The sequence below is a fragment of the Salvelinus alpinus genome, chromosome 4 (genome assembly GCF_045679555.1).
Source record: "Salvelinus alpinus chromosome 4, SLU_Salpinus.1, whole genome shotgun sequence".
NCBI lineage: Eukaryota > Metazoa > Chordata > Actinopteri > Salmoniformes > Salmonidae > Salvelinus > Salvelinus alpinus.
Window position 1 is genome coordinate 11,722,639 of NC_092089.1, and position 26,200 is coordinate 11,748,838.

The 26,200-nt window shown below is 47.6% G+C and overlaps 1 protein-coding gene across 1 annotated transcript in view; it reads left to right on the plus strand.

The window, feature by feature from the left end:
• LOC139572868 (CUB and sushi domain-containing protein 3-like) overlaps positions 1–26,200 on the plus strand; it is a 1,528,140-nt gene that overhangs the window by 797,202 nt on the left and 704,738 nt on the right. The window contains exons 8-17 of the mRNA XM_071395690.1: positions 34–121; positions 4,260–4,384; positions 5,881–6,002; positions 11,821–11,924; positions 12,729–12,841; positions 16,697–16,879; positions 17,196–17,386; positions 18,511–18,646; positions 20,734–20,928; positions 23,072–23,210. Coding sequence (XP_071251791.1) covers positions 34–121; positions 4,260–4,384; positions 5,881–6,002; positions 11,821–11,924; positions 12,729–12,841; positions 16,697–16,879; positions 17,196–17,386; positions 18,511–18,646; positions 20,734–20,928; positions 23,072–23,210 — 1,396 coding nt within the window. The remainder of the gene's footprint in view (positions 1–33; positions 122–4,259; positions 4,385–5,880; positions 6,003–11,820; positions 11,925–12,728; positions 12,842–16,696; positions 16,880–17,195; positions 17,387–18,510; positions 18,647–20,733; positions 20,929–23,071; positions 23,211–26,200) is intronic.

A 26,200-nucleotide genomic window follows, 5' to 3' on the forward strand; every position in this document is an offset into this window, starting at 1 on the left:
ATTGTGTTTCTACCTGTTATTTTGTTCCTACAGTGAATGAAGGAGGAATTAAACAGGTGTCCAATTATTGCCCGGACCCGGGGGAACCTGAGAACGGCAAACGCAGAGGCTCTGACTTCAGGTGAGCTCCTCCGTAACTAAACATGCCTGTCTACCTACCTCACATGGGCCTGTGTCCCAACTGGGCCCTGGTCAGACCTACCTCATATGGGCCTGTGTCCCAACTGGGCCCTGGTCAGACCTACCTCACATGGGCCTGTGTCCTAAATGGGCCCTGGTCAGACCTACCTCACATGGGTTTGTGTCCTAAATGGGCCCTGGTCAGACCTACCTCACATGGGCCTGTGTCCCAAATGGGCCCTGGTCAGACCTACCTCACATGGGCCCTGGTCAGACCTACCTCACATGGGCCTGTGTCCCAAATGGTCCCCGGTCAGACCTACCTCACATGGGCCCTGGTCAGAACTACCTCACATGGGCCTGTGTCCTAAATGGGCCCTGGTCAGACCTACCTCACATGGGCCTGTGTCCTAAATGGGCCCTGGTCAGACCTACCTCACATGGGCCTGTGTCCTAACTGGGCCCTGGTCAGACCTACCCCACATGGGCCTGTGTCCTAACTGGGCCCTGGTCAGACCTACCTCACATGGGCCCTGGTCAGACCTAGCTCACATGGGCCCCGGTCAGACTACCTCACATGGGCCTGTGTCCTAAATGGGCCCTGGTCAGACCTACCTCACATGGGCCCTGGTCAGACCTACCTCACATGGGCCTGTGTCCTAACTGGGCCCTGGTCAGACCTACCTCACATGGGCCCCGGTCAGATCTACCTCACATGGGCCTGTGTCCTAACTGGGCCCTGGTCAGATCTACCTCACATGGGCCTGTGTCCCAACTGGGCCCCGGTCAGACCTACCTCACATGGGCCTGTGTCCCAACTGGGCCTTGGTCAGACCTACCTCACATGGGCCTGTGTCCTAAAGGGGCCCTGGTCAGACCTACCTCACATGGGCCTGTGTCCCAAATGGGCCTTGGTCAGACCTACCTCACAGGGGCTGTGTCCTAAAGGGGCCCTGGTCAGATCTACCTCACATGGGCCTGTGTCCTAACTGGGCCCCGGTCAGAAGTAGGTCACTATATGGAGAATAAGATGCCCTGTGATATCCAGCCATGGACTCAGTTGGAATATAATACATCCTCTAGACTACAGGCCCTAGTAAAAAACAGACACAACTAGATATTTTAACTTGCAGTTACGGCTTCAGTCCGTTTATTTATAATATGGCCATCTGTCAGTAATATGGCCATCTGTCAGTAATATGGCCCTCTGTCAGTAATATGGCCATCTGTCAGTAATATGGCCCTCTGTCAGTAATATGGCCATCTGTCAGTAATACGGCCATCTGTCAGTAATATGGCCATCTGTCAGTAATATGGCCATCTGTCAGTAATATGGCCATCTGTCAGTAATATGGCCATCTGTCAGTAATATGGCCATCTGTCAGTAATATGGCCATCTGTCAGTAATATGGCCATCTGTCAGTAATATGGCCATCTGTCAGTAATATGGCCATCTGTCAGTAATATGGCCATCTGTCAGTAATATGGCCATCTGTCAGTAATATGGCCATCTGTCAGTAATATGGCCATCTGTCAGTAATATGGCCCTCTGTCAGTAATATGGCCATCTGTCAGTAATATGGCCATCTGTCAGTAATATGGCCATCTGTCAGTAATATGGCCATCTGTCAGTAATATGGCCCTCTGTCAGTAATATGGCCATCTGTCAGTAATATGGCCATCTGTCAGTAATATGGCCATCTGTCAGTAATATGGCCATCTGTCAGTAATATGGCCATCTGTCAGTAATATGGCCATCTGTCAGTAATATGGCCATCTGTCAGTAATATGGCCATCTGTCAGTAATATGGCCATCTGTCAGTAATACGGCCATCTGTCAGTAATACGGCCATCTGTCAGTAATACGGCCATCTGTCAGTAATACGGCCATCTGTCAGTAATACGGCCATCTGTCAGTAATACGTCCATCTGTCAGTAATATGGCCATCTGTCAGTAATCAATCAATCAATTTTATTTTATATAGCCCTTCGTACATCAGCTAATATCTCGAAGTGCTGTACAGACACCCAGCCTAAAACCCCAAACAGCTAGTAATGCAGGTGTAGAAGCACGGTGGCTAGGAAAAACTCCCTAGAAAGGCCAAAACCTAGGAAGAAACCTAGAGAGGAACCAGGCTATGAGGGGTGGCCAGTCCTCTTCTGGCTGTGCCGGGTGGAGATTATAACAGAACTATGCCAAGATGTTCAAAAATGTTCATAAGTGACAAGCATGGTCAAATAATAATCATGAATAATTTTCAGTTGGCTTTTCATAGCCGATCATCAAGAGTTGAAAAACAACAGGTCTGGGACAGGTGGCGGTTCCATAACCGCAGGCAGAACAGCTGAAACTGGAATAGCAGCAAGGCCAGGCGGACTGGGGACAGCAAGGAGTCACCACGGGCGGCAGTCCCGACGCATGGTCCTAGGGCCCAGGTCCTCCGAGAGAAAGAAAGAGAGAAGGAGAAAATTAGAGAGAGCCAAGATTTTCAAAATTTCCATAAATGACAAGCATGGTCAAATAATAATCAGGAATAAATCTCAGTTGGCTTTTCATAGCCGATCATTAAGAGTTGAAAACAGCAGGTCTGGGACAGGTAGGGGTTCCATAACCGCAGGCAGAACAGTTGAAACTGGAATAGCAGCAAGGCCAGGCGGACTGGGGACAGCAAGGAGTCACCACGGCCGGTAGTCCCGACGTATGGTCCTAGGGCTCAGGTCCTCCGAGAGAAAGAAAGAGAGAAGGAGAAAATTAGAGAGAGCCAAGATTTTCAAAATGTTCATAAATGACAAGCATGGTCAAATAATAATCAGGAATAAATCTCAGTTGGCTTTTCATAGCCGATCATTAAGAGTTGAAAACAGCAGGTCTGGGACAGGTAGGGGTTCCGTAACCGCAGGCAGAACAGTTGAAACTGGAATAGCAGCAAGGCCAGGCGGACTGGGGACAGCAAGGTGTCATCATGCCCGGTAGTCCTGACGTATGGTCCTAGGGCTCAGGTTCTCAGAGAGAAAGAGAGAACGAGAGAATTAGAGAGAGCATACTTAAATTCACACAGGACACTGGATAAGACAGGAGAAGTACTCCAGGTAACCAACTGAACCTAGCCCCCCGACACAAACTACTGCAGCATAAATACTGGAGGCTGAGACAGGAGCGGTCAGGAGACACTGTGATATGTAATATGGCCATCTGTCAGTAATATGGCCATCTGTCAGTAATATGGCATCAGTCTGTCTGTCCAGAGTACTGCCTCAGTCGATCTGTCCATATTATGTCTTCAGTCCATCTTTCCATAATATGTTCTCAGTCCTTCTGTCCATAATATGTCCTCAGTCCATCTGTCCATAATTTGTCCTCAGTCCATCTGTCCATAATTTGTCCTCAGTCCATCTGTGAATGATATGTCCTCAGTATATCTGTCCATAATATGTCCTCAGTCCATCTGTCCATAATATGTCCTCAGTCCATCTGTCCATAATATATCCTCAGTCCATATGTCCTCAGTCCATCTGTCCATAATAAGGCCTCAGACCATCTGTCCATAATATATCCTCAGTCCATATGTCCTCAGTCCATATGTCCATAATATGTCCTCAGTCCATATTCCAAATGATCCTAAAGCTTCTTATTATATTAGACTGTGTGGGTGGAGCTAGACTGTGTGGGTGGAGCTAGTCTGTGTGGGTGGAGCTAGACTGTGTAGGTGGAGCTAGACTGTGTGGGTGGTGCTAGTCTGTGTGGGTGGAGCTAGACGGTGTGTGTGGAGCTAGACTGTGTGGGTGGAGCTAGACTGTGTGGGTGGAGCTAGACTGTGTGGGTGGAGCTAGACTGTGTGGGTGGAGCTAGACGATGTGTGTGGAGCTAGACTGTGTGGGTGGAGCTAGACTGTGTGGGTGGTGCTAGTCTGTGTGGGTGGAGCTATACGGTGTGTGTGGAGCTAGACTGTGTGGGTGGAGCTAGACTGTGTGGGTGGAGCTAGACTGTGTGGGTGGAGCTAGACGGTGTGTGTGGAGCTAGACTGTGTGGGTGGAGCTAGACGGTGTGTGTGGAGCTAGACTGTGTGGGTGGAGCTCCTCTCAACCTTTTTCTTCTAAAGACTTCCTTTCTGACATGAACGTGTTGTTATGTGTTCAAGCATTGGAGCGACGGCTCAGTTCACCTGTGATGAGGACCATGTGCTGCAGGGCTCCAAGACCATCACCTGTCAGAGGGTGGCTGAGGTGTTCGCTGCCTGGAGCGACCACAGACCTGTCTGCAAAGGTGAGGCCCTCTTCATGGTACATCTAATATAGATACATGCTGCCTGGAGCGACCACAGACCTGTCTGTAAAGGTGAGGCCCTCTTCATGGTACATCTAATATAGATAACTGCTTTGATTAAACCAGGGCCTGTGGATATATGCAGATTCTAATGGTCAATCCTTTACCTCTGTTTAATATTGTACGATAGCAGAGAATATTACACCAGCAGGCCTTTACACACAGTATTATTCGCTCTCTGCATTTAAACATCTCACTCCATTCTCTTTGTTTCAGTTAAAGAGCGGTGGAACATTGACTAAACATGACTTATTCTAGTATCCCATTTAGACATCTCACTCCTTTCTCTTTGTTTCAGTTAAAGAGCGGTGGAACATTGACTAAACATGACTTATTCTAGTATCCCATTTAGACATCTCACTCCTTTCTCTTTGTTTCAGTTAAAGAGCGGTGGAACATTGACTAAACATGACTTATTCTAGTATCCCATTTAGACATCTCACTCCTTTCTCTTTGTTTCAGTTAAAGAGCGGAGGAACATTGACTAAACATGACATTTTCTAGTATCCCGTTTAAACATCTCACTCCATTCTCTTTGTTTCAGTTAAAGAGCGGAGGAACATTGACTAAACATGACATTTTCTAGTATCCCGTTTAAACATCTCACTCCTTTCTCTTTGTTTCAGTTAAAGAGCGGAGGAACATTGACTAAACATGACATTTTCTAGTATCCCGTTTAAACATCTCACTCCATTCTCTTTGTTTCAGTTAAAGAGCGGAGGAACATTGACTAAACATGACATATTCTAGTATCCCATTTAAACATCTCACTCCATTCTCTTTGTTTCAGTTAAAGAGCGGAGGAACATTAACTAAACATTACATATTCTAGTCCCCCATTTAAATATCTCACTCCCGTCTCTTTTTAATTTTTCCATTTTTTATTTAACCTTTATTTAACTAGACAAGTCAGTTAAGAACAAATTATTATTTACAATGACGGCCTACCAAAAGGCAAAAGGCCTCTTGCGGGGACGGGGGATTGAAAAATAAAAATAAAGTAAATAAAATATAGGGCAAAACACACATCACGACAAGAGAGACAACACAACACTACATAAAGAGAGACCAAAGACAACAACATAGCATGGCAGCGACACATGACAACACAGCATGGTAGCAACACAACATGACAACAACATGGTAGCAGCACAACATGGCAGCAGCACAACATGACAACAACATGGTAGCAACACAACATGGTAGCAGCACAAACCATGGTACAAACATTATTGGGCACAGACAACAGCACAAAGGGCAAGAAGGTAGAGACAACAATACATCACACAAAGCAGCCACAACTGTCAGTAAGAGTGTCCATGATTGAATCTTTGAGTGATTGAGTCTTGTTTCAGTTAAAGAGCCGCGGAACATTGACAAAACGTGACATATTCTAGTCTCTCATTTAAACATCTCACTCCTGTCTCTTGTTTCAGTGAAAACGTGCGGATCGACACTCCAGGGTCCATCGGGGACTTTCACCTCTCCCAATTTCCCCATCCAGTACGAGAGTAATTCCCACTGTGTGTGGATTATCACTGCTAGTAACCCCAATAAGGTACGGTTTATATGCTTAAGCATTTACCTGTCAGCTCTCTCCTATGCTCTCCTAGTCTCTCCTAGTCTCTCCTAGTCTCTCCTATGCTCTCCTAGTCTCTCATATGCTCTCCTAGTCTCTCCCAGTCTCTCCTATGCTCTCCTAGTCTCTCCTATGCTCTCCTAGTCTCTCCTATGCTCTCCTATGCTCTCCTAGTCTCTCCTAGTCTCTCCCAGTCTCTCCCAGTCTCTCCTAGTCTCCCCCATGCTCTCCCATGCTCTCCCAGTCTCTCCTATGCTCTCCTAGTCTCTCCTATGCTCTCCTAGTCTCTCCTAGTCTATCCTAGTCTCTCCCAGTCTCTGCTATGCTCTCCTAGTCTCTCCTATGCTCTCCTAGTCTCTCACAGTCTCTCCTAGTCTCCCCCATGCTCTCCCATGCTCTCCCAGTCTCTCCTATGCTCTCCTAGTCTCTCCCAGTCTCTCCCAGTCTCTCCTAGTCTCTTCTAGTCTCTCCTAGTCTCTCCTGGTCTCTCCCAGTCTCTCCTACTCTCTCCCAGTCTCTCCTATGCTCTCCCAGTCTCTCCCAGTCTCTCCTAGTCTCTCCCAGTCTCTCCTAGTCTCTTCTACTCTCTCCCAGTCTCTCCCAGTCTCTCCCAGTCTCTCCTAGTCTCTCCCAGTCTCTCCTATGCTCTCCCAGTCTCTCCTAGTCTCTTCTACTCTCTCCCAGTCTCTCCCAGTCTCTCCTAGTCTCTCCCAGTCTCTCCTATGCTCTCCCAGTCTCTCCTAGTCTCTCCCAGTCTATCCTATTCTCTCCTAGTCTCTCCTAGTCTCTGCTATGATCTCACAGTCTCTTTAGTCTCTCCTAGTCTATCCTAGTCTCTCCCAGTCTCTCATATGCTCTCCCAGTCTCTCCTAGTCTCTCCTAGTCTCTCCCATGCTCTCCCAGTCTCTCCTAGTCTCTTCTAGTCTCTCCTAGTCTCTCCCAGTCTCTCCTATGCTCTCTCATATGTTCTCCCAGTCTCTCCTAGTCTCTCCCAGTCTCTCCTAGTCTTTCCTAGTCTCTCCTAGTCTCTCCTAGTCTCTGCTATGATCTCCCAGTCTCTCCTAGTCTCTCCCAGTCTCTCCTATGCTCTCCTAGTCTCTCCTATGCTCTCCCAGTCTATCCTATGATCTCCCAGTCTCTCCTAGTCTCTCCTAGTTTCTCCCAGTCTCTCGTTGACATTGAAGTCATTATCTATGCTTCACAGTACCATGTGTTAGCTAACGTTACCTAACGTCATTAGGATAATTATGCACTGTTCCTGCATTGCTAATTCAAACATTGTTTGTTACGTGAAAACACTGCAGGCATAGGGTGCGTCACAAATGTCACCATTTTCCCTATTTAGTGCACTACGTTTGACCAGCGGCCATTTGGTAAAGTGCACTATCTAAAGAATAGAGTGCACTTTGGGACGCTGTGCTCTCCTGTCCCCAAAGCACAGACACTACAAGGTCCTAGAGAACAACAGAAGCATGTTGCCGTCATGTTTCGCTGTCGGCATCGACAGAAATGTGACACGCGTGGCATTTTAAAGCTTCAATCTGAGCTCCGTGTGGACGGGGTAGAAGTACACTTAAATACAACAATATTCTGCTCCACCGTTTTTCTTCATTCAGATTAAGCCTCCCTGCATGTGTCATGTTATATGTTAAAAGCTTCCCTGCATGTGTCATGTTATATGTTAAAAGCTTCCCTGCATGTGTCATGTTATGTGTTAAAAGCCTCCCTGCATCTGTCATGTTATATGTTAAAAGCTTCCCTGCATGTGTCCCGGTATATGTTAAAAGCTTCCCTGCATGTGTCCAGTTATATGTTAAAAGCATCCCTGCATGTGTCATGTTATATTCGGTTGTGTTAAAAGCTTCCCTGCATGTGTCATGTTATATTCGGTTGTGCTAAAAGCTTCCCTGCATGTGTCATGTTATATGTTAAAAGCTTCCCTGCATGTGCCATGTTATATTTGGTTGTGTTAAAAGCTTCCCTGCATGTGTCATGTTATATGTTAAAAGCTTCCCTGCATGTGTCATGTTATATGTTAAAAGCTTCACTGCATGTGTCATGTTATATGTTAAAAACTTCCCTGCATGTGTCATGTTATATTCGGGTGTGTTAAAAGCCTCCCTGCATGTGTCATGTTATATGTTAAAAGCTTCCCTGCATGTGTCATGTTATATTCGGTTGTGTTAAAAGCTTCCCTGCATGTGTCATGTTATATTCGGTTGTGCTAAAAGCTTCCCTGCATGTGTCATGTTATATGTTAAAAGCTTCCCTGCATGTGTCATGTTATATTCGGTTGTGTTAAAAGCTTCCCTGCATGTGTCATGTTATATTCGGTTGTGCTAAAAGCTTCCCTGCATGTGTCATGTTATATGTTAAAAGCCTCCCTGCATGTGTCATGTTATATGTTAAAAGCCTCCCTGCATGTGTCATGTTATATGTTAAAAGCTTCCCTGCATGTGTCATGTTATATTCGGTTGTGTTAAAAGCTTCCCTGCATGTGTCATGTTATATTCGGTTGTGTTAAAAGCTTCACTGCATGTGTCATGTTATATTCGGTTGTGTTAAAAGCTTCCCTGCATGTGTCATGTTATATGTTAAAAGCTTCACTGCATGTGTCATGTTATATTCGGTTGTGCTAAAAGCTTCCCTGCATGTGTCATGTTATATGTTAAAAGCTTCCCTGCATGTGTCATGTTATATTCGGTTGTGTTAAAAGCTTCCCTGCATGTGTCATGTTATATTCGGTTGTGTTAAAAGCTTCCCTGCATGTGTCAAGTTATATGTTAAAAGCTTCACTGTATGTGTCATGTTATATTTGGTTGTGTTAAAAGCTTCCCTGCATGTGTCATGTTATATGTTAAAAGCTTCCCTGCATGTGTCATGTTAAATTTGGTTGTGTTAAAAGCTTCCCTGCATGTGTCGTGTTATATGTTAAAAGCATCCCTGCGTGTGTCATGTTATATGTTAAAAGCTTCGCTGCATGTGTCATGTTATATGTTAAAAGCTTCCCTGCATGTGTCATGTTATATTCGGTTGTGCTAAAAGCTTCCCTGCATGTGTCATGTTATATGTTAAAAGCTTCCCTGCATGTGTCATGTTATATGTTAAAAGCCTCCCTGCATGTGTCATGTTATATGTTAAAAGCTTCCCTTCATGTGTCATGTTATATTCGGTTGTGTTAAAAGCTTCCCTGCATGTGTCATGTTATATTCGGTTGTGTTAAAAGCTTCCCTGCATGTGTCATGTTATATTCGGTTGTGTTAAAAGCTTCCCTGCATGTGTCATGTTATATGTTAAAAGCTTCACTGCATGTGTCATGTTATATTCGGTTGTGCTAAAAGCTTCCCTGCATGTGTCATGTTATATGTTAAAAGCTTCCCTGCATGTGTCATGTTATATTCGGTTGTGTTAAAAGCTTCCCTGCATGTGTCATGTTATATTCGGTTGTGTTAAAAGCTTCCCTGCATGTGTCATGTTATATTCGGTTGTGTTAAAAGCTTCCCTGCATGTGTCATGTTATATGTTAAAAGCTTCACTGCATGTGTCATGTTATATTCGGTTGTGCTAAAAGCTTCCCTGCATGTGTCATGTTATATGTTAAAAGCTTCCCTGCATGTGTCATGTTATATTCGGTTGTGTTAAAAGCTTCCCTGCATGTGTCATGTTATATTCGGTTGTGTTAAAAGCTTCCCTGCATGTGTCATGTTATATTCGGTTGTGTTAAAAGCTTCCCTGCATGTGTCAAGTTATATGTTAAAAGCTTCACTGCATGTGTCATGTTATATTTGGTTGTGTTAAAAGCTTCCCTGCATGTGTCATGTTATATGTTAAAAGCTTCCCTGCATGTGTCATGTTAAATTTGGTTGTGTTAAAAGCTTCCCTGCATGTGTCGTGTTATATGTTAAAAGCATCCCTGCGTGTGTCATGTTATATGTTAAAAGCTTCGCTGCATGTGTCATGTTATATGTTAAAAGCTTCCCTGCATGTGTCATGTTATATTCGGTTGTGCTAAAAGCTTCCCTGCATGTGTCATGTTATATGTTAAAAGCTTCCCTGCATGTGTCATGTTATATGTTAAAAGCCTCCCTGCATGTGTCATGTTATATGTTAAAAGCTTCCCTTCATGTGTCATGTTATATTCGGTTGTGTTAAAAGCTTCCCTGCATGTGTCATGTTATATTCGGTTGTGTTAAAAGCTTCCCTGCATGTGTCATGTTATATTCGGTTGTGTTAAAAGCTTCCCTGCATGTGTCATGTTATATGTTAAAAGCTTCACTGCATGTGTCATGTTATATTCGGTTGTGCTAAAAGCTTCCCTGCATGTGTCATGTTATATGTTAAAAGCTTCCCTGCATGTGTCATGTTATATTCGGTTGTGTTAAAAGCTTCCCTGCATGTGTCATGTTATATTCGGTTGTGTTAAAAGCTTCCCTGCATGTGTCATGTTATATTCGGTTGTGTTAAAAGCTTCCCTGCATGTGTCATGTTATATGTTAAAAGCTTCACTGCATGTGTCATGTTATATTTGGTTGTGTTAAAAGCTTCCCTGCATGTGTCATGTTATATGTTAAAAGCTTCCCTGCATGTGTCATGTTAAATTTGGTTGTGTTAAAAGCTTCCCTGCATGTGTCATGTTATATTTTAAAAGCTTCCCTGCATGTGTCATGTTATATGTTAAAAGCCTCCCTGCATGTGTCATGTTATATGTTAAAAGCTTCCCTGCATGTGTCCCGTTATATGTTAAAAGCTTCCCTGCATGTGTCATGTTATATGTTAAAAGCTTCCCTGCATGTGTCATGTTATATGTTAAAAGCTTCCCTGCATGTGTCCATGCATCCCAAATAGCAACCCATTCCCTATATAGTGCACTAACATTTCATCAGGGCCCAATATGGCTCTGGTCAGAAGTTGTGCACTATATATAAAACAGGATGCTATGTGGGATGCATCGTAGGTGACTGTGACCAGAAGATTCATAAAAAGGGGAAGGCAGAAAGGCAATTCATTATTTCAGTCAATAAGTTCATCTCAAATTGCATCATTGCATGATTGCTTCTCAATATTTGATTTGTGTTCTGAGGGGGATTGTCAAATCCGTGCCATTAGCAATCTATAAAGTCCTCCCTGAAGACCATTTGCAGAGCTTCTGGGTTTGAACAGTTCAGGGCCTTGCTTTTGGTGAGAGAAACACACACGTCCACTCTACTTGACGAAATTCATCCGTTTGACAGGACTTGTTAGGATTAATTTTTGGTTTCTTTTGTGTTTAATCGAATTGTCTTTCACTCATTGTGAACCGAAAGCTGTGTGGGCGGATATTTAGTAAACATCAGAAAAATGACTTGAATGAATATGATTCGAAAAACATTCTCCCAACGGTGTGTTTATGCGAATCAGCATCTGCCGGTACGTCTGTTTATGAAATGTGGAATGATTCTCTGGTCACATACTGTGACATGCTGAATGTGATATGAGGTAAATGTGGAATGATTCTCCGGTCACATACTGTGACATGCTGAGGTAATAGCAGTCGCTGGGTGGATTGTGTTTCTGTTATCTTCTCTAGAGCTTCCTGTCGGCGGTGTATTAGCTGTCGTTTTACCAGATACCACGTACCTATTATAAAGCCTCTTAAATGAACACACTGTTTATTTCTGCTGAAAATTAAAATCATTCACGCCAAATAAAGCAATGCATTCATTTTTGTTGTCCGACGAATAATAATGTGTTTAATAATATAAATGAGTCTAAAATACGTTTGGCAGTATACGTTGTATAAATCGGTATACTTCAACAGGTTATCCAGATCAACTTTGAGGAGTTTGACCTGGAGATCGGCTATGATTCGTTAACCATCGGAGACGGAGGGCAAGTCGGAGACTCGAGAACAATAATACAAGTGTAGGTATTATCCTCAGATCCCCACAACCAAATCTAGCATGATATAGCTGTGAGTGTCACGCCCTGGCCTTAGGTATCTTTGTTTTCTTTATTATTTTAGTTAGGTCAGGGTGTGACATGGGGGATGTATGTGTTTTGAATTGTCTAGGTGTTTTTGTATGTTTATGGGGCAGTGTTTAGTCTAGGTGTATGTATGTCTATGGTTGCCTAGATTGGTTCTCAATTAGAGACAGCTGTCTATCGTTGTCTCTGATCGGGAGACATATTTAGGCAGCCATAGTCATTAGGTAGTTTGTGGGTGATTGTCTATGTCTATGTGTAAGTTGCCTGTGTCTGCACTTGTCATTATTATAGCTTCACTTTTGTTGTTTTGTTTAGTTTGTGTAAGTGTTCTTCGTCGATTAAATATTTGTTCATTTCACGCTGCGCCTTGGTCCTCCTCTCTTTCACGTAACGACGATCGTGACAGTGAGATTATACTTAAATAAACATGTTTGATGGTTCAATTAAGTCCACTTACATTCCACGTTGTTATTTAATGTTAATATTAACCCTAACTAATAAACATGTCTGTTGTTTACAATAATGACGTATTGTCAAGTCTCTCTTACATGACTGGTTGTTTAAAAAAGGTAAATAGCCTTTAAGATCACCTCGTCTCTTAATTATGTTCTTGTATTGAACTTTTAATTGGACAGATAAGTCCATTAAAGAACAGATTCTTATTTACAATAACAACCGATCTGATTGGCTGAAGGGCAGAATTGTGACGGGCCATTGGTTGTATTGTGCTCTTGTCTGCAGCCTGACAGGCAGCTTCGTGCCAGACCTTATTGTCAGCATGTCCCATCAAATGTGGCTCCACCTTCAGTCTGATGAGAGCGTGGGATCTATCGGCTTCAAGATCAACTATAAAGGTACACGAACTATCAACCTCTTTAACCCTCGACACAGTGTACAGTCCTCCTCTGTGCTGATAACGATACAATGTTGAGGTACACACACTATCAACCTACCTTAGCCCATGCCTGTCCCAGACCTATCCCCAGCACCCAGCCCCTATCCCAAGCCCCTATCCCCAGCACCTATCCCCAGCCCCTATCCCCAGCCCCTAGCCCCAGCCCCTATCACCAGCCCCTATCACCAGCCCCTATCCCCAGCCCCTATCCCCCAGCCCCTATCCCCCAGCCCCTATCCCCCAGCCCCTATCCCCAGCCCCTAGCCCCCAGCCCCTAGCCCCCAGCCCCTATCCCCAGCCCCTATCACCAGCACATATCCCAGCCCCAGGCCCCTAACCCCAGCCCCTAACCCCAGCCCCTAGCCCCCAGCCCCTATCCCCAGCCCCTATCCCCAGCCCCTATCCCCAGCCCCTATCACCAGCATATATCCCAGCCCCAAGCCCCTAACCCCAGCCCCTAGCCCCCAGCCCCTATCCCCAGCCCCTATCCCCAGCCCCTATCCCGAGTACTTATCCCCTGCCCCTAGCCCCCAGCCTCTTGACCATAGCCCCAGCACCAGACTACCTCCATCCCAGACCTGGCCCAGCACCAGACTACCTCTATCCCAGACCTGGCCCAGCACCAGACTACCTCCATCCCAGACCTGGCCCAGCACCAGACTACCTCTATCCCAGACCTGGCCCAGCACCAGACTACCTCCATCCCAGACTTGGACCAGACTACCTCCATCCCAGACCTGGCCCAACACCAGACTACCTCTATCCCAGACCTGGTCCAGCACCAGACTACCTCCATCCCAGACCTGGCCCAGCACCAGACTACCTCCATCCCAGACCTGGTCCAGCACCAGACTACCTCCATCCTAGACCTGGCCCAACACCAGACTACCTCTATCCCAGACCTGGCCCAGCACCAGACTACCTCCATCCCAGACCTGGCCCAGCACCAGACTACCTCCATCCTAGACCTGGCCCAACACCAGACTACCTCTATCCCAGACCTGGTCCAGCACCAGACTACCTCCATCCCAGACCTGGCCCAGCACCAGACTACCTCCATCCCAGACCTGGTCCAGCACCAGACTACCTCCATCCTAGACCTGGCCCAACACCAGACTACCTCTATCCCAGACCTGGCCCAGCACCAGACTACCTCCATCCCAGACCTGGCCCAGCACCAGACTACCTCTATCCCAGACCTGGCCCAGCACCAGACTACCTCCATCCCAGACCTGGCCCAGCACCAGACTACCTCCATCCCAGACTTGGACCAGACTACCTCCATCCCAGACCTGGCCCAACACCAGACTACCTCTATCCCAGACCTGGTCCAGCACCAGACTACCTCCATCCCAGACCTGGCCCAGCACCAGACTACCTCCATCCCAGACCTGGTCCAGCACCAGACTACCTCCATCCTAGACCTGGCCCAACACCAGACTACCTCTATCCCAGACCTGGCCCAGCACCAGACTACCTCCATCCCAGACCTGGCCCAGCACCAGACTACCTCCATCCCAGACCTGGCCCAGCACCAGACTACCTCCATCCCAGACCTGGTCCAGCACCAGACTACCTCCATCCCAGACCTGGCCCAGCACCAGACTACCTCTATCCCAGACCTGGCCCAGCACCAGACTACCTCCATCCCAGACCTGGCCCAGGACCAGACTACCTCTATCCCAGACCTGGTCCAGACTACCTCCATCCCAGACCTGGCCCAGCACCAGACTACCTCCATCCCAGACCTGGTCCAGCACCAGACTACCTCCATCCCAGACCTGGCCCAGCCCCCAACCTCCATCCCAGACCTGGTCCAGACTACCTCCATCCCAGACCTGGCCCTGGACCAGACTACCTCTATCCCAGACCTGGTCCAGACTACCTCCATCCCAGACCTGGCCCAGCACCAGACTACCTCCATCCCAGACCTGGCCCAGCACCAGACTACCTCCATCCCAGACCTGGCCCAACACCAGACTACCTCCATCCCAGACCTGGCCCAGGACCAGACTACCTCTATCCCAGACCTGGTCCAGACTACCTCCATCCCAGACCTGGCCCAACACCAGACTACCTCCATCCCAGACTTGGACCAGACTACCTCCATCCCAGACCTGGCCCAGCACCAGACTACCTCCATCCCAGACTTGGACCAGACTACCTCCATCCCAGACCTGGCCCAGCACCAGACTACCTCCATCCCAGACCTGGCCCAGCACCAGACTACCTCTATCCCAGACCTGGCCCAGCACCAGACTACCTCCATCCCAGACCTGGCCCAGACTACCTCCATCCCAGACCTGGCCCAACACCAGACTACCTCCATCCCAGACCTGGCCCAACACCAGGCTACCTCCATCCCAGACCTGGCCCAGCCCCCAACCTCCATCCCAGACCTGGTCCAGACTACCTCCATCCCAGACCTGGCCCAGGACCAGACTACCTCTATCCCAGACCTGGCCCAGACTACCTCCATCCCAGACCTGGCCCAGCACCAGACCACCTCCATCCCAGACCTGGTCCAACACCAGACTACCTCCATCCCAGACCTGGCCCAAAACCAGACTACCTCCATCCCAGACCTGGCCCAGCACCAGACTACCTCCATCCCAGACCTGGCCCAGCACCAGACTACCTCCATCCCAGACCTGGTCCAGCACCAGACTACCTCCATCCCAGACCTGGCCCAGCACCAGACTACCTCTATCCCAGACCTGGCCCAGCACCAGACTACCTCCATCCCAGACCTGGCCCAGCACCAGATTACCTCCATCCCAGACCTGGCCCAGCACCAGACTACCTCTATCCCAGACCTGGCCCAGCACCAGACTACCTCCATCCCAGACCTGGCCCAGACTACCTCCATCCCAGACCTGGCCCAACACCAGACTACCTCCATCCCAGACCTGGCCCAACACCAGGCTACCTCCATCCCAGACCTGGCCCAGCCCCCAACCTCCATCCCAGACCTGGTCCAGACTACCTCCATCCCAGACCTGGCCCAGGACCAGACTACCTCTATCCCAGACCTGGCCCAGACTACCTCCATCCTAGACCTGGCCCAACACCAGACTACCTCCATCCCAGACCTGGCCCAGGACCAGACTACCTCTATCCCAGACCTGGTCCAGACTACCTCCATCCCAGACCTGGCCCAGCACCAGACTACCTCCATCCCAGACCTGGTCCAGCACCAGACTACCTCCATCCCAGACCTGGCCCAGCCCCCAACCTCCATCCCAGACCTGGTCCAGACTACCTCCATCCCAGACCTGGCCCAGGACCAGACTACCTCTATCCCAGACCTGGTCCAGACTACCTCCATCCCAGACCTGGCCCAGCACCAGACTACCTCCATCCCAGACCTGGCCCAGCACCAGACTACCTCCATCCCAGACCTGGCCCAACACCAGACTACCTCCATCCCAGACCTGGCCCAGGACCAGACTACCTCTATCCCAGACCTGGTCCAGACTACCTCCATCCCAGACCTGGCCCCACACAGACTACCTCCATCCCAGACCTGGCCCAAAACCAGACTACCTCCATCCCAGACCTGGCCCAGCACCAGACCACCTCCATCCCAGACCTGGTCCAACACCAGACTACCTCCATCCCAGACCTGGCCCAGCACCAGACTACCTCTATCCCAGACCTGGTCCAGCACCAGACTACCTCCATCCCAGACCTGGCCCAACACCAGACTACCTCCATCCCAGACCAGCACCAGAGACCCTATGAGATAGTCCCTTATCTGTTTGATACTGATAGTATCTAACATTTGACTAATCCCTATCTCTTTCTCTGACAGAGATTGATAAGGAGAGTTGTGGGGACCCAGGCACACCTCTGTATGGCTTCCAGGAGGGCAGTGGGTTTCTGAACGGGAACGTGCTGCGATTCGAGTGCCAGTTTGGCTTCGAGCTGATTGGAGAGAGGATGATCACCTGTCAGAACAACAACCAATGGTCTGCTAACATCCCCATTTGCATATGTGAGTATCTGGACTTGCAGAGTATGGAGAGTACGTTCATTGTTTGAAATGCCTTAAAGCACAGTAATTCTGTGGAATATGTTTATTTATTTTTAATAAGTAAGGAAATATATTATTACACTTTTCAGGTTTTACATCCCATATGTAACAGAGCACCATGTTGTGCAGTATGTACAGTATATTTATAGGAAAACCCTCCCATCCTGCCTCGGTGGAATACCTTAATGAACATGTGTTCATGAGTGATCATATAACATAGGAACATGCAAACATAAACATTTCTACACCTAACCCAGTCCCTTTTCTACTCCCACAGTCCCATGTTTCTCCAACTTCACGGCGGCCGTGGGCACTGTGCTGTCCCCTGACTACCCAGAAGGCTATGGGAACAACCTGAACTGTGTGTGGATCATCATCTCTGAACCCGGCAGCCGGATCCACCTGGCCTTCAACGACTTTGACCTGGAGCCTCCATACGACTTCCTCACCGTCAAGGACGGAGACCAGGTAATGGATTAATTGAGACTAGGTAATGGATTGATTGAGACCAGGTAATGGATTGATTGAGACGAGGTAATGGATTAATTGAGACCAGGTAATGGATTAATTGAGACCAGGTAATGGATTAATTGAGACCAGGTAATGGATTGATTGAGACCAGGTAATGGATTGATTGAGACCAGGTAATGGATTGATTGAGACCAGGTCATGGATAAATTGAGACCAGGTAATGGATTGATTGAGACCAGGTAATGGATTGATTGAGACTAGATAAGGGATTAATTGAGACCAGGTAATAGATTCATTGAGACCAGGTAATGGATTGAATGAGACCAGATAATAGATTAATTGAGACCAGGTAATGGATTCATTGAGACCAGGTAATGGATTGATTGAGACCAGGTAATGGATTAATTGAGACCAGGTAATGGATTAATTGAGACCAGGTAATGGATTAATTGAGACTAGGTAATGGATTGATTGAGACCAGGTAATGGATTGATTGAGACCAGGTAATGGATTGATTGAGACCAGGTAATGGATTAATTGAGACCAGGTAATGGATTAATTGAGACCAGGTAATGGATTAATTGAGACCAGGTAATGGATTAATTGAGACCAGGTAATATATTGATTAAGACCAGGTAATGGATTGATTGAGACCAGGTAATGGATTGACTGAGACCAGGTAATGGATTGATTGAGATCAGGTAATGAATTGATTGAGACCAGGTAATGGATTAATTGAGACCAGGTAATGGATTAATTGAGACCAGGTAATAGATTAATTGAGACCAGGTAATGGATTGACTGAGACCAGGTAATGGATTGATTGATAATTGATTGAGTAGCTAGTAAAAGGGGAAAGGCATCATGGAGGTTTTTAAATCACTCTTTAAAAAACCCACTGTTTTAGCGAAGCCGGAAAGCTTCCTAGCTTTATGTTAGTGGTCTCTTACATTCTTTCTGTGATTTTAGGGTATTTTAGTTAATCTCTTATTGCCTCTTGGTTTGTGGTAAATTCTTTCATTTTCTTGTTTTACCAAAACGTTTGTGATGTTTAAGTGTATAGTTTATTTGAATAGTGTTGTGTTGTTTAAATCCGTTTAAATCCGATGTGGTCGTACCAGGCGGGCTCGTCCATCCTGGGGAGATACTCAGGGGCCGAGGTTCCCTCCCACTTCAGCTCCAACAGCAACATACTACAGCTGGAGTTCCAGGCAGACCACTCCATGTCCGGACGAGGCTTCAACATCACCTACAGCAGTCAGTAACCTGCTCTACTACCACCACACATGTCATACAAGTCACCTTGTTTTGGGGGGGGGTTCCAGGCAGACCACTCCATGTCCGGACGAGGGTTCAACATCACCTACAGCAGTCAGTAACCTGCTCTACTACCACCACACATGTCATACAAGTCACTTTGTTTTGGGGGGGGTTCCAGGCGGACCACTCCATGTCCGGACGAGGGTTCAACATCACCTACAGCAGTCAGTAACCTGCTCTACTACCACCACACATGTCTTACAGGTCACTTTGTTTTGGGGGGAGAGGGGGGGGGGGGGGGGGGGCATTGATGACCAAGTGTACAGTCTTGTGAGTCATTGTACTTCACTGGTAAAATATGTTGATTTAGCGTTCAAGTGTACAGTCTTGTGAGTCATTGTACCCCACTGGTAAAAGATGTTGATTTAGCGTTCAAGTGTACAGTCTTGTGAGTCATTGTACCCCACTGATTAGCGTACAAGTGTACAGTCTTGTGAGTCATTGTACCCCACTGGTAAAATATGTTGATTTAGCGTTCAAGTGTACAGTCTTGTGAGTCATTGTACCCCACTGATTAGCGTACAAGTGTACAGTCTTGTGAGTCATTGTACCCCACTGGTAAAATATGGTGAATTAGCGTACAAGTGTACAGTCTTGCGAGTCATTGTACCCCACTGGTAAAATATGTTGATTTAGCGTACAAGTGTACAGTCTTGTGAGTCATTGTACCCCACTGGTAAAATATGTTGATTTAGCATTCGTTCAATGTCATATTTTGCAAGGCACACTGTTACAAGGCTGTACTAGTAGATGAGTCATAACATCTCTTATCGTCAGGTCAGTCACCGACAGGATGCTGTTTTTGAATATTTGAGGTGACAAGGTGAAAAATCTGTCGATGTGCCTTTGAGCAAGACACTTATAACCCTACTTTGCTCTTGGTGCACCAGGCTACTATGGCTGACGCTGTAAAAACAACACATTTCACTGCTGCTATCCAGTGGATGGGACAACGTTGAAGTATTTTTTAATATATATTTATTATTATTATTTTTTAAACAAATGTAAAGTCTTGTGTTTCATTGTATATAATGTGTGACTTTATCTACCATTGTAGCTTCAATATCAACTACATTTAATCAGTAAACTCACAGGGCAGGTAGACGTTGGATTAATGTTGTGTCAACGTTATATTATAAAACAAACCTGTCAATGAAAACCCCACTCTATCGCCAGGCTCTGTTTAATAACAGATGCGTCACACGTCTGATATTGTTGAGACGTCACTGACGGCCAGATATACGGTATTGTCATTTGCTGTACGTATGTAATGACAACTACATTATGTGTGTTTTACAATTCTACCGTACGAGCGGATGAAACTGAGGCGGCACACGAAAGGCCCTCAGTTTCAATGGGGATGAATATCCCGGGTTATTATATGGTTGAATACAATGACACCGTAGGGTCTGTTCTCCTCTGTCAAGGCACTGCCGTCCCTTAGAGAAGGTAGTGGGGTTCTGGGACCTACTGTAGGCTAGCGGCGGGAGAGTTATCTTATCTTTTCATGCAAAGAAAGTTATCTTTTCTTTCCACATATCTTTCTTTATCCGCCTTTTTGAAAGGCCTTATTTCTCATCAGACACTATATATCATGTTCCCTCTCTCTCTCTCTCTCTCTCTCTCTCTCTCTCTCTCTCTCTCTCTCTCTCTCTCTCTCTCTCTCTCTCTCTCTCTCTCTCTCTCTCTCTCTCTCTCTCTCTCTCTCTCTCTCTCTCTCTCTCTCTCTCTCTCTCTCTCTCTCTCTCTCTCTCTCTCTCTCTCTCTCTCTCTCTCTCCATCTCTCTCTCTCTCTCTCTCTCTCTCTCTCTCTCCCTCACTCTCCATCTCTCTCTCTCTCTCTCCCTCACTCTCCATCCCTCTCTCTCTCCCTCACTCTCTCTCTCTCTCTCTCTCCCTCACTCTCCATCCCTCTCTCTCTCTCTCCCTCTCTCCCTCTCTCTCCCTCACTCTCCATCCCTCTCTCCCTCTCTCCCTCTCTCCCTCTCTCCCTCTCTCCCTCTCTCTCCCTCCCTCCCCTTCAGCATTTGGCCACAACGAGTGTCCGGACCCAGGCGTCCCTCTGAACGCCAGACGTTTCGGGGACAGTTTCCAGCTGGGTAGCTCTGTCTCTGTGGTTTGTGAGGAGGGTTTCATCAAGACCCAGGGAACTGACACTATCACCTGCCAGCTGGAGGGGGGCAAGGTCATGTGGAGCGGACCCATCCCTAAATGTGAAGGTAACAACCATTCATTATTCCAACATTTCCATTGGATTGGGGGGAAAGCGATATCCTTCAGTTATACCGTACCAGGACATGTGAAGGTAGGACTACAAAGGATGATTTGTGAGGTTATTTTACAGGATATTATGTGAGGATTAGAGAGCATGAATGTTTTCTATCTATCAACTATGTATTGTTACCCCCTCCTGTGCCTGTAAGTGTCTGATAACAGGGCTGTAGCCATGATAATAATTGTCGTAAGAGTGGACAATTATTTTTGTTCAAGGGCCACGTCGGTATCTCCCCAATTCAACAGAGTTATACTGTCACGCCCTGACCTTAGAGAGCCTTTTTTATGTCTCTTTTTGGTTTGGTCAGGGTGTGAGGGGTGGGCATTCTATGTCGTTTACTTCTATGATTTTGTGTTTCTATGTTTTTGGCCCCGGTATGGTTCTCAATCAGGGACAGCTGTCTATCGTTGTCTCTGATTGGGAATCATACTTAGGCAGCCTGTTTTTCCCACCTGTGATTGTGGGCAGTTAACTTTGTTTGTGGCACTAATGGCCTGTAGGCTTCACGGTTGTGTCTTTCGTTTGTTGTTTTGTTTGGCGACATTTCTAAAATAAATGGGAAAAATTAACGCTGACCACGCTGCACCTGGGGCTTCTTCCAGCATCGGCCGTGACGTATAGATGTTTAACCAATCTGTTTGTCAAAGTCAATTTGCAGGACGTAAAAGGGGCAGCTATTTCAAAGTATATAGGTACATTATAATTCCTCCATACTTTCTATACGGTTTTATACTTTATCAAGTGCAGGTAGAAATACACTCGGTTTTAATTCATTGCATCTCAATACAAAGTTAAACGTCTCCAGTCTATCCCCTGGATAGGATCTCTGGCTCTACACGAGGTTCCTCTGCTACAGTAGATACATCTCTCTGGCTCTACACGAGGTTCCTCTGCTACAGTAGATACATCTCTCTGGCTCTACACGAGGTTCCTCTGCTACAGTAGATACATCTCTCTGGCTCTACACGAGGTTCCTCTGCTACAGTAGATACATCTCTCTGGCTCTACACGAGGTTCCTCTGCTACAGTAGATACATCTCTCTGGCTCTACACGAGGTTCCTCTGCTACATCTCTCTGACTCTACACGAGGTTCCTCTGCTACAGTAGATACATCTCTCTGGCTCTACACGAGGTTCCTCTGCTACAGTAGATACATCTCTCTGACTCTACACGAGGTTCCTCTGCTACAGTAGATACATCTCTCTGGCTCTACACGAGGTTCCTCTGCTACAGTAGATACATCTCTCTGACTCTACACGGGGTTCCTCTGCTACAGTAGATACATCTCTCTGGCTCTACACGAGGTTCCTCTGCTACAGTAGATACATCTCTCTGTCTCTACACGAGGTTCCTCTGCTACAGTAGACACATCTCTCTGTATGTTGGTCATGTCCTTCAGGTTGCAGGGAGGTGAGCAGCTCTAACAGTACAGCAGATAACTGACTCCGTCTCTCCCTGGGTCGGTCCCAAATGTTACACTATTCCCTACATGGGGCCCTGGTCTAAAGTAGTGCCCTATTTAGGGGATAGAATGCCATTTGGGATGCAACCCTGACCCATGTAGTACCTAAGTAGATACTATATCATATTCTCTCTCTCACTCCCTCCCTCTCTCTCCCTCTACCCCTCCCTCCCTCTCTCTTTCTCACTCCCCTCCCTCCCTTTCTCTCTACCCCTCTCTCTCTCCCCTCCCTCCCTCTCTCTCCCTCCCTCCCTCTCTCTCCCTCTACCCCTCCCTCCCTCTCTCTCCCTCTACCCCTCCCTCCCTCTCTCTCTCTCACTCCCCTCCCTCCCTCTCTCTCTACCCCTCCCTCCCTCTCTCTTTCTCACTCCCCTCCCTCCCTTTCTCTCTACCCCTCTCTCTCTCTCCCCTCCCTCCCTCTCTCTCTCCCTCTACCACTCCCTCCCTCTCTCTCCCTCTACCCCGCCCTCCCTCTCTCTCTCTCACTCCCCTCCCTCCCTCTCTCTCTACCCCTCCCTCCCTCTCTCTCTCTCTCACTCCCCTCCCTCCCTTTCTCTCTACCCCTCTCTCTCTCTCTCCCTCTCCCTCCCTCCCTCCCTCCCTCCCCTCCCTGACCCTGTATAGCTCCATGTGGAGGCCACTACTCTGCTCCATCTGGAGTGATCCTGTCCCCAGGGTGGCCTGGATACTACAAGGACTCCCTCAGCTGTGAGTGGGTCATGGAGGCGACGCCCGGACGCTCTGTCAAGATCAGTTTTGACAGGTCTGTATGACAGCACAGCAGCCAGAAACCAGACAGGGATTTGATTCTCCAAAAAGTCAGAGGCTAAAATATAAAACTTTTTTTCTCCCAAAGGTTGATGTTCCTTGCTTTAGACTGGGAAATGGTTTCAAAAGTCAGATGATGCATGTAACTCAATCCCCAAATCAGATTAGACTGTACTTTAGATTTTAGATTAATGTTATTGACAAAAGTGTGTCTCTTTCAAATTGTCCGTTACATTCTGTTGGGTTCTTTTGTTTGGCTGGATGGGGGCTTGTTACTGTATTGTATTTCAGATGTTATATTAATTACTATAGACTGCATTGTATTTCTCTCAGTAGGCTGAAGACTGTTTAAAATGTTATTGATGTCGAGCTCTGGGCTGGCTGATGTCATCTGTTTCATACTGTAGAGGCCTGAAGGGCCAAAGCAGATATATGCCCTGTGAAATTAAATTGACTAATTCAATAAAGGTTATATTAAATAAATAAATACATATTTAAAAAAATGGTGAGATCTCAACAACAACAAAAATATTGGAAGCAATTGCTGTGTGAAGCATTTCTGGTCAGGAAGGATGGGTGGATGGGTGGATGGGTAGATGGGTGGATGGGTAGATGGGTGGATGGGTAGATGGATGGATGGGTAGATGGGTGGATGGGTGGATGGGTAGATGGGTGGATGGGTGGATGGGTAGATGGATGGATGGGTAGATGGGTAGATGGGTAGATGGGTGGATGGGTGGATGGGTAGATGGATGGATGGATGGATGGATGGATGGATGGATGGGTGGATGGGTGGATGGATGGATGGGTGGATGGGTAGATGGATGGATGGGTGGATGGATGGATGGATGGATGGATGGGTGGATGGGTGGATGGGTAGATGGATGGATGGGTGGATGGATGGGTGGATGGGTGGATGGGTAGATGGATGGATGGGTAGATGGATGGGTGGATGGGTGGATGGGTGGATGGGTAGATGGATGGATGGGTGGATGGATGGGTGGATGGGTGGATGGGTAGATGGATGGATGGGTAGATGGATGGATGGGTAGATGGGTGGATGGGTGGATGGATGGATGGGTAGATGGATGGATGGGTAGATGGATGGATGGGTAGATGGATGGATGGGTAGATGGGTGGATGGGTAGATGGATGGATGGGTAGATGGGTGGATGGGTAGATGGATGGATGGGTAGATGGGTAGATGGGTGGATGGGTAGATGGGTAGATGGGTGGATGGGTGGATGGGTAGATGGGTAGATGGGTAGATGGGTGGATGGGTAGATGGATGGATGGGTAGATGGGTGGATGGGTAGATGGGTGGATGGGTAGATGGGTGGATGGGTAGATGGGTGGATGGGTAGATGGATGGATGGGTGGATGGATGGATGGGTAGATGGGTAGATGGGTGGATGGGTAGATGGGTAGATGGGTGGATGGGTAGATGGGTGGATGGGTGGATGGGTAGATGGGTGGATGGGTAGATGGGTAGATGGGTGGATGTGCAGATGGATGGATGGGTAGATGGGTAGATGGGTGGATGGGTGGATGGGTGGATGGGTAGATGGGTAGATGGGTGGATGGGTGGATGGGTGGATGGGTAGATGGATGGATGGGTAGATGGGTAGATGGGTGGATGGGTGGATGGGTAGATGGATGGATGGGTAGATGGGTAGATGGGTGGATGGGTGGATGGGTAGATGGATGGATGGGTAGATGGGTAGAAGGGTAGATGGATGGATGGGTAGATGGGTGGATGGATGGATGGGTGGATGGGTGGATGGGTAGATGGGTGGATGGGTAGATGGATGGATGGGTAGATGGGTAGATGGATGGATGGGTAGATGGGTGGATGGGTAGATGGATGGATGGGTGGATGGGTAGATGGGTGGATGGGTGGATGGGTAGATGGGTGGATGGGTAGATGGGTAGATGGGTAGATGGATGGATGGGTAGATGGATGGATGGGTAGATGGATGGATGGGTAGATGGGTGGATGGGTAGATGGGTGGATGGGTAGATGGATGGATGGGTAGATGGGTAGATGGATGGGTGGATGGGTAGATGGGTGGATGGGTAGATGGGTAGATGGGTAGATGGGTAGATGGGTAGATGGGTAGATGGGTAGATGGATGGGTGGATGGATGGATGGGTAGATGGATGGATGGGTAGATGGGTGGATGGGTAGATGGATGGGTGGATGGGTAGATGGGTAGATGGGTGGATGGGTGGATGGGTAGATGGGTGGATGGATGGATGGGTAGATGGATGGATGGGTAGATGGATGGATGGGTAGATGGGTAGATGGGTAGATGGGTGGATGGGTGGATGGGTAGATGGGTAGATGGGTAGATGGATGGGTAGATGGGTGGATGGGTAGATGGATGGGTGGATGGATGGATGGGTAGATGGATGGATGGGTAGATGGATGGATGGGTAGATGGATGGATGGGTAGATGGGTGGATGGGTGGATGGGTAGATGGGTAGATGGGTGGATGGATGGGTAGATGGGTAGATGGGTGGATGGATGGATGGGTAGATGGGTGGATGGGTAGATGGGTAGATGGGTGGATGGGTGGATGGGTGGATGGGTGGAAGGGTAGATGGGTAGATGGGTAGATGGGTGGATGGGTAGATGGGTAGATGGGTAGATGGGTAGATGGATGGATGGGTGGATGGATGGATGGGTAGATGGATGGATGGGTAGATGGGTGGATGGGTAGATTGATGGATGGATGGGTAGATGGGTGGATGGGTAGATGGGTAGATGGGTAGATGGGTGGATGGGTGGATGGGTAGATGGATGGATGGGTAGATGGATGGGTGGATGGGTAGATGGGTAGATGGGTAGATGGATGGATGGGTGGATGGGTAGATGGGTGGATGGGTGGATGGGTGGATGGGTGGATGGGTAGATGGGTGGATGGGTGGATGGGTGGATGGATGGATGGGTAGATGGGTAGATGGGTGGATGGATGGGTAGA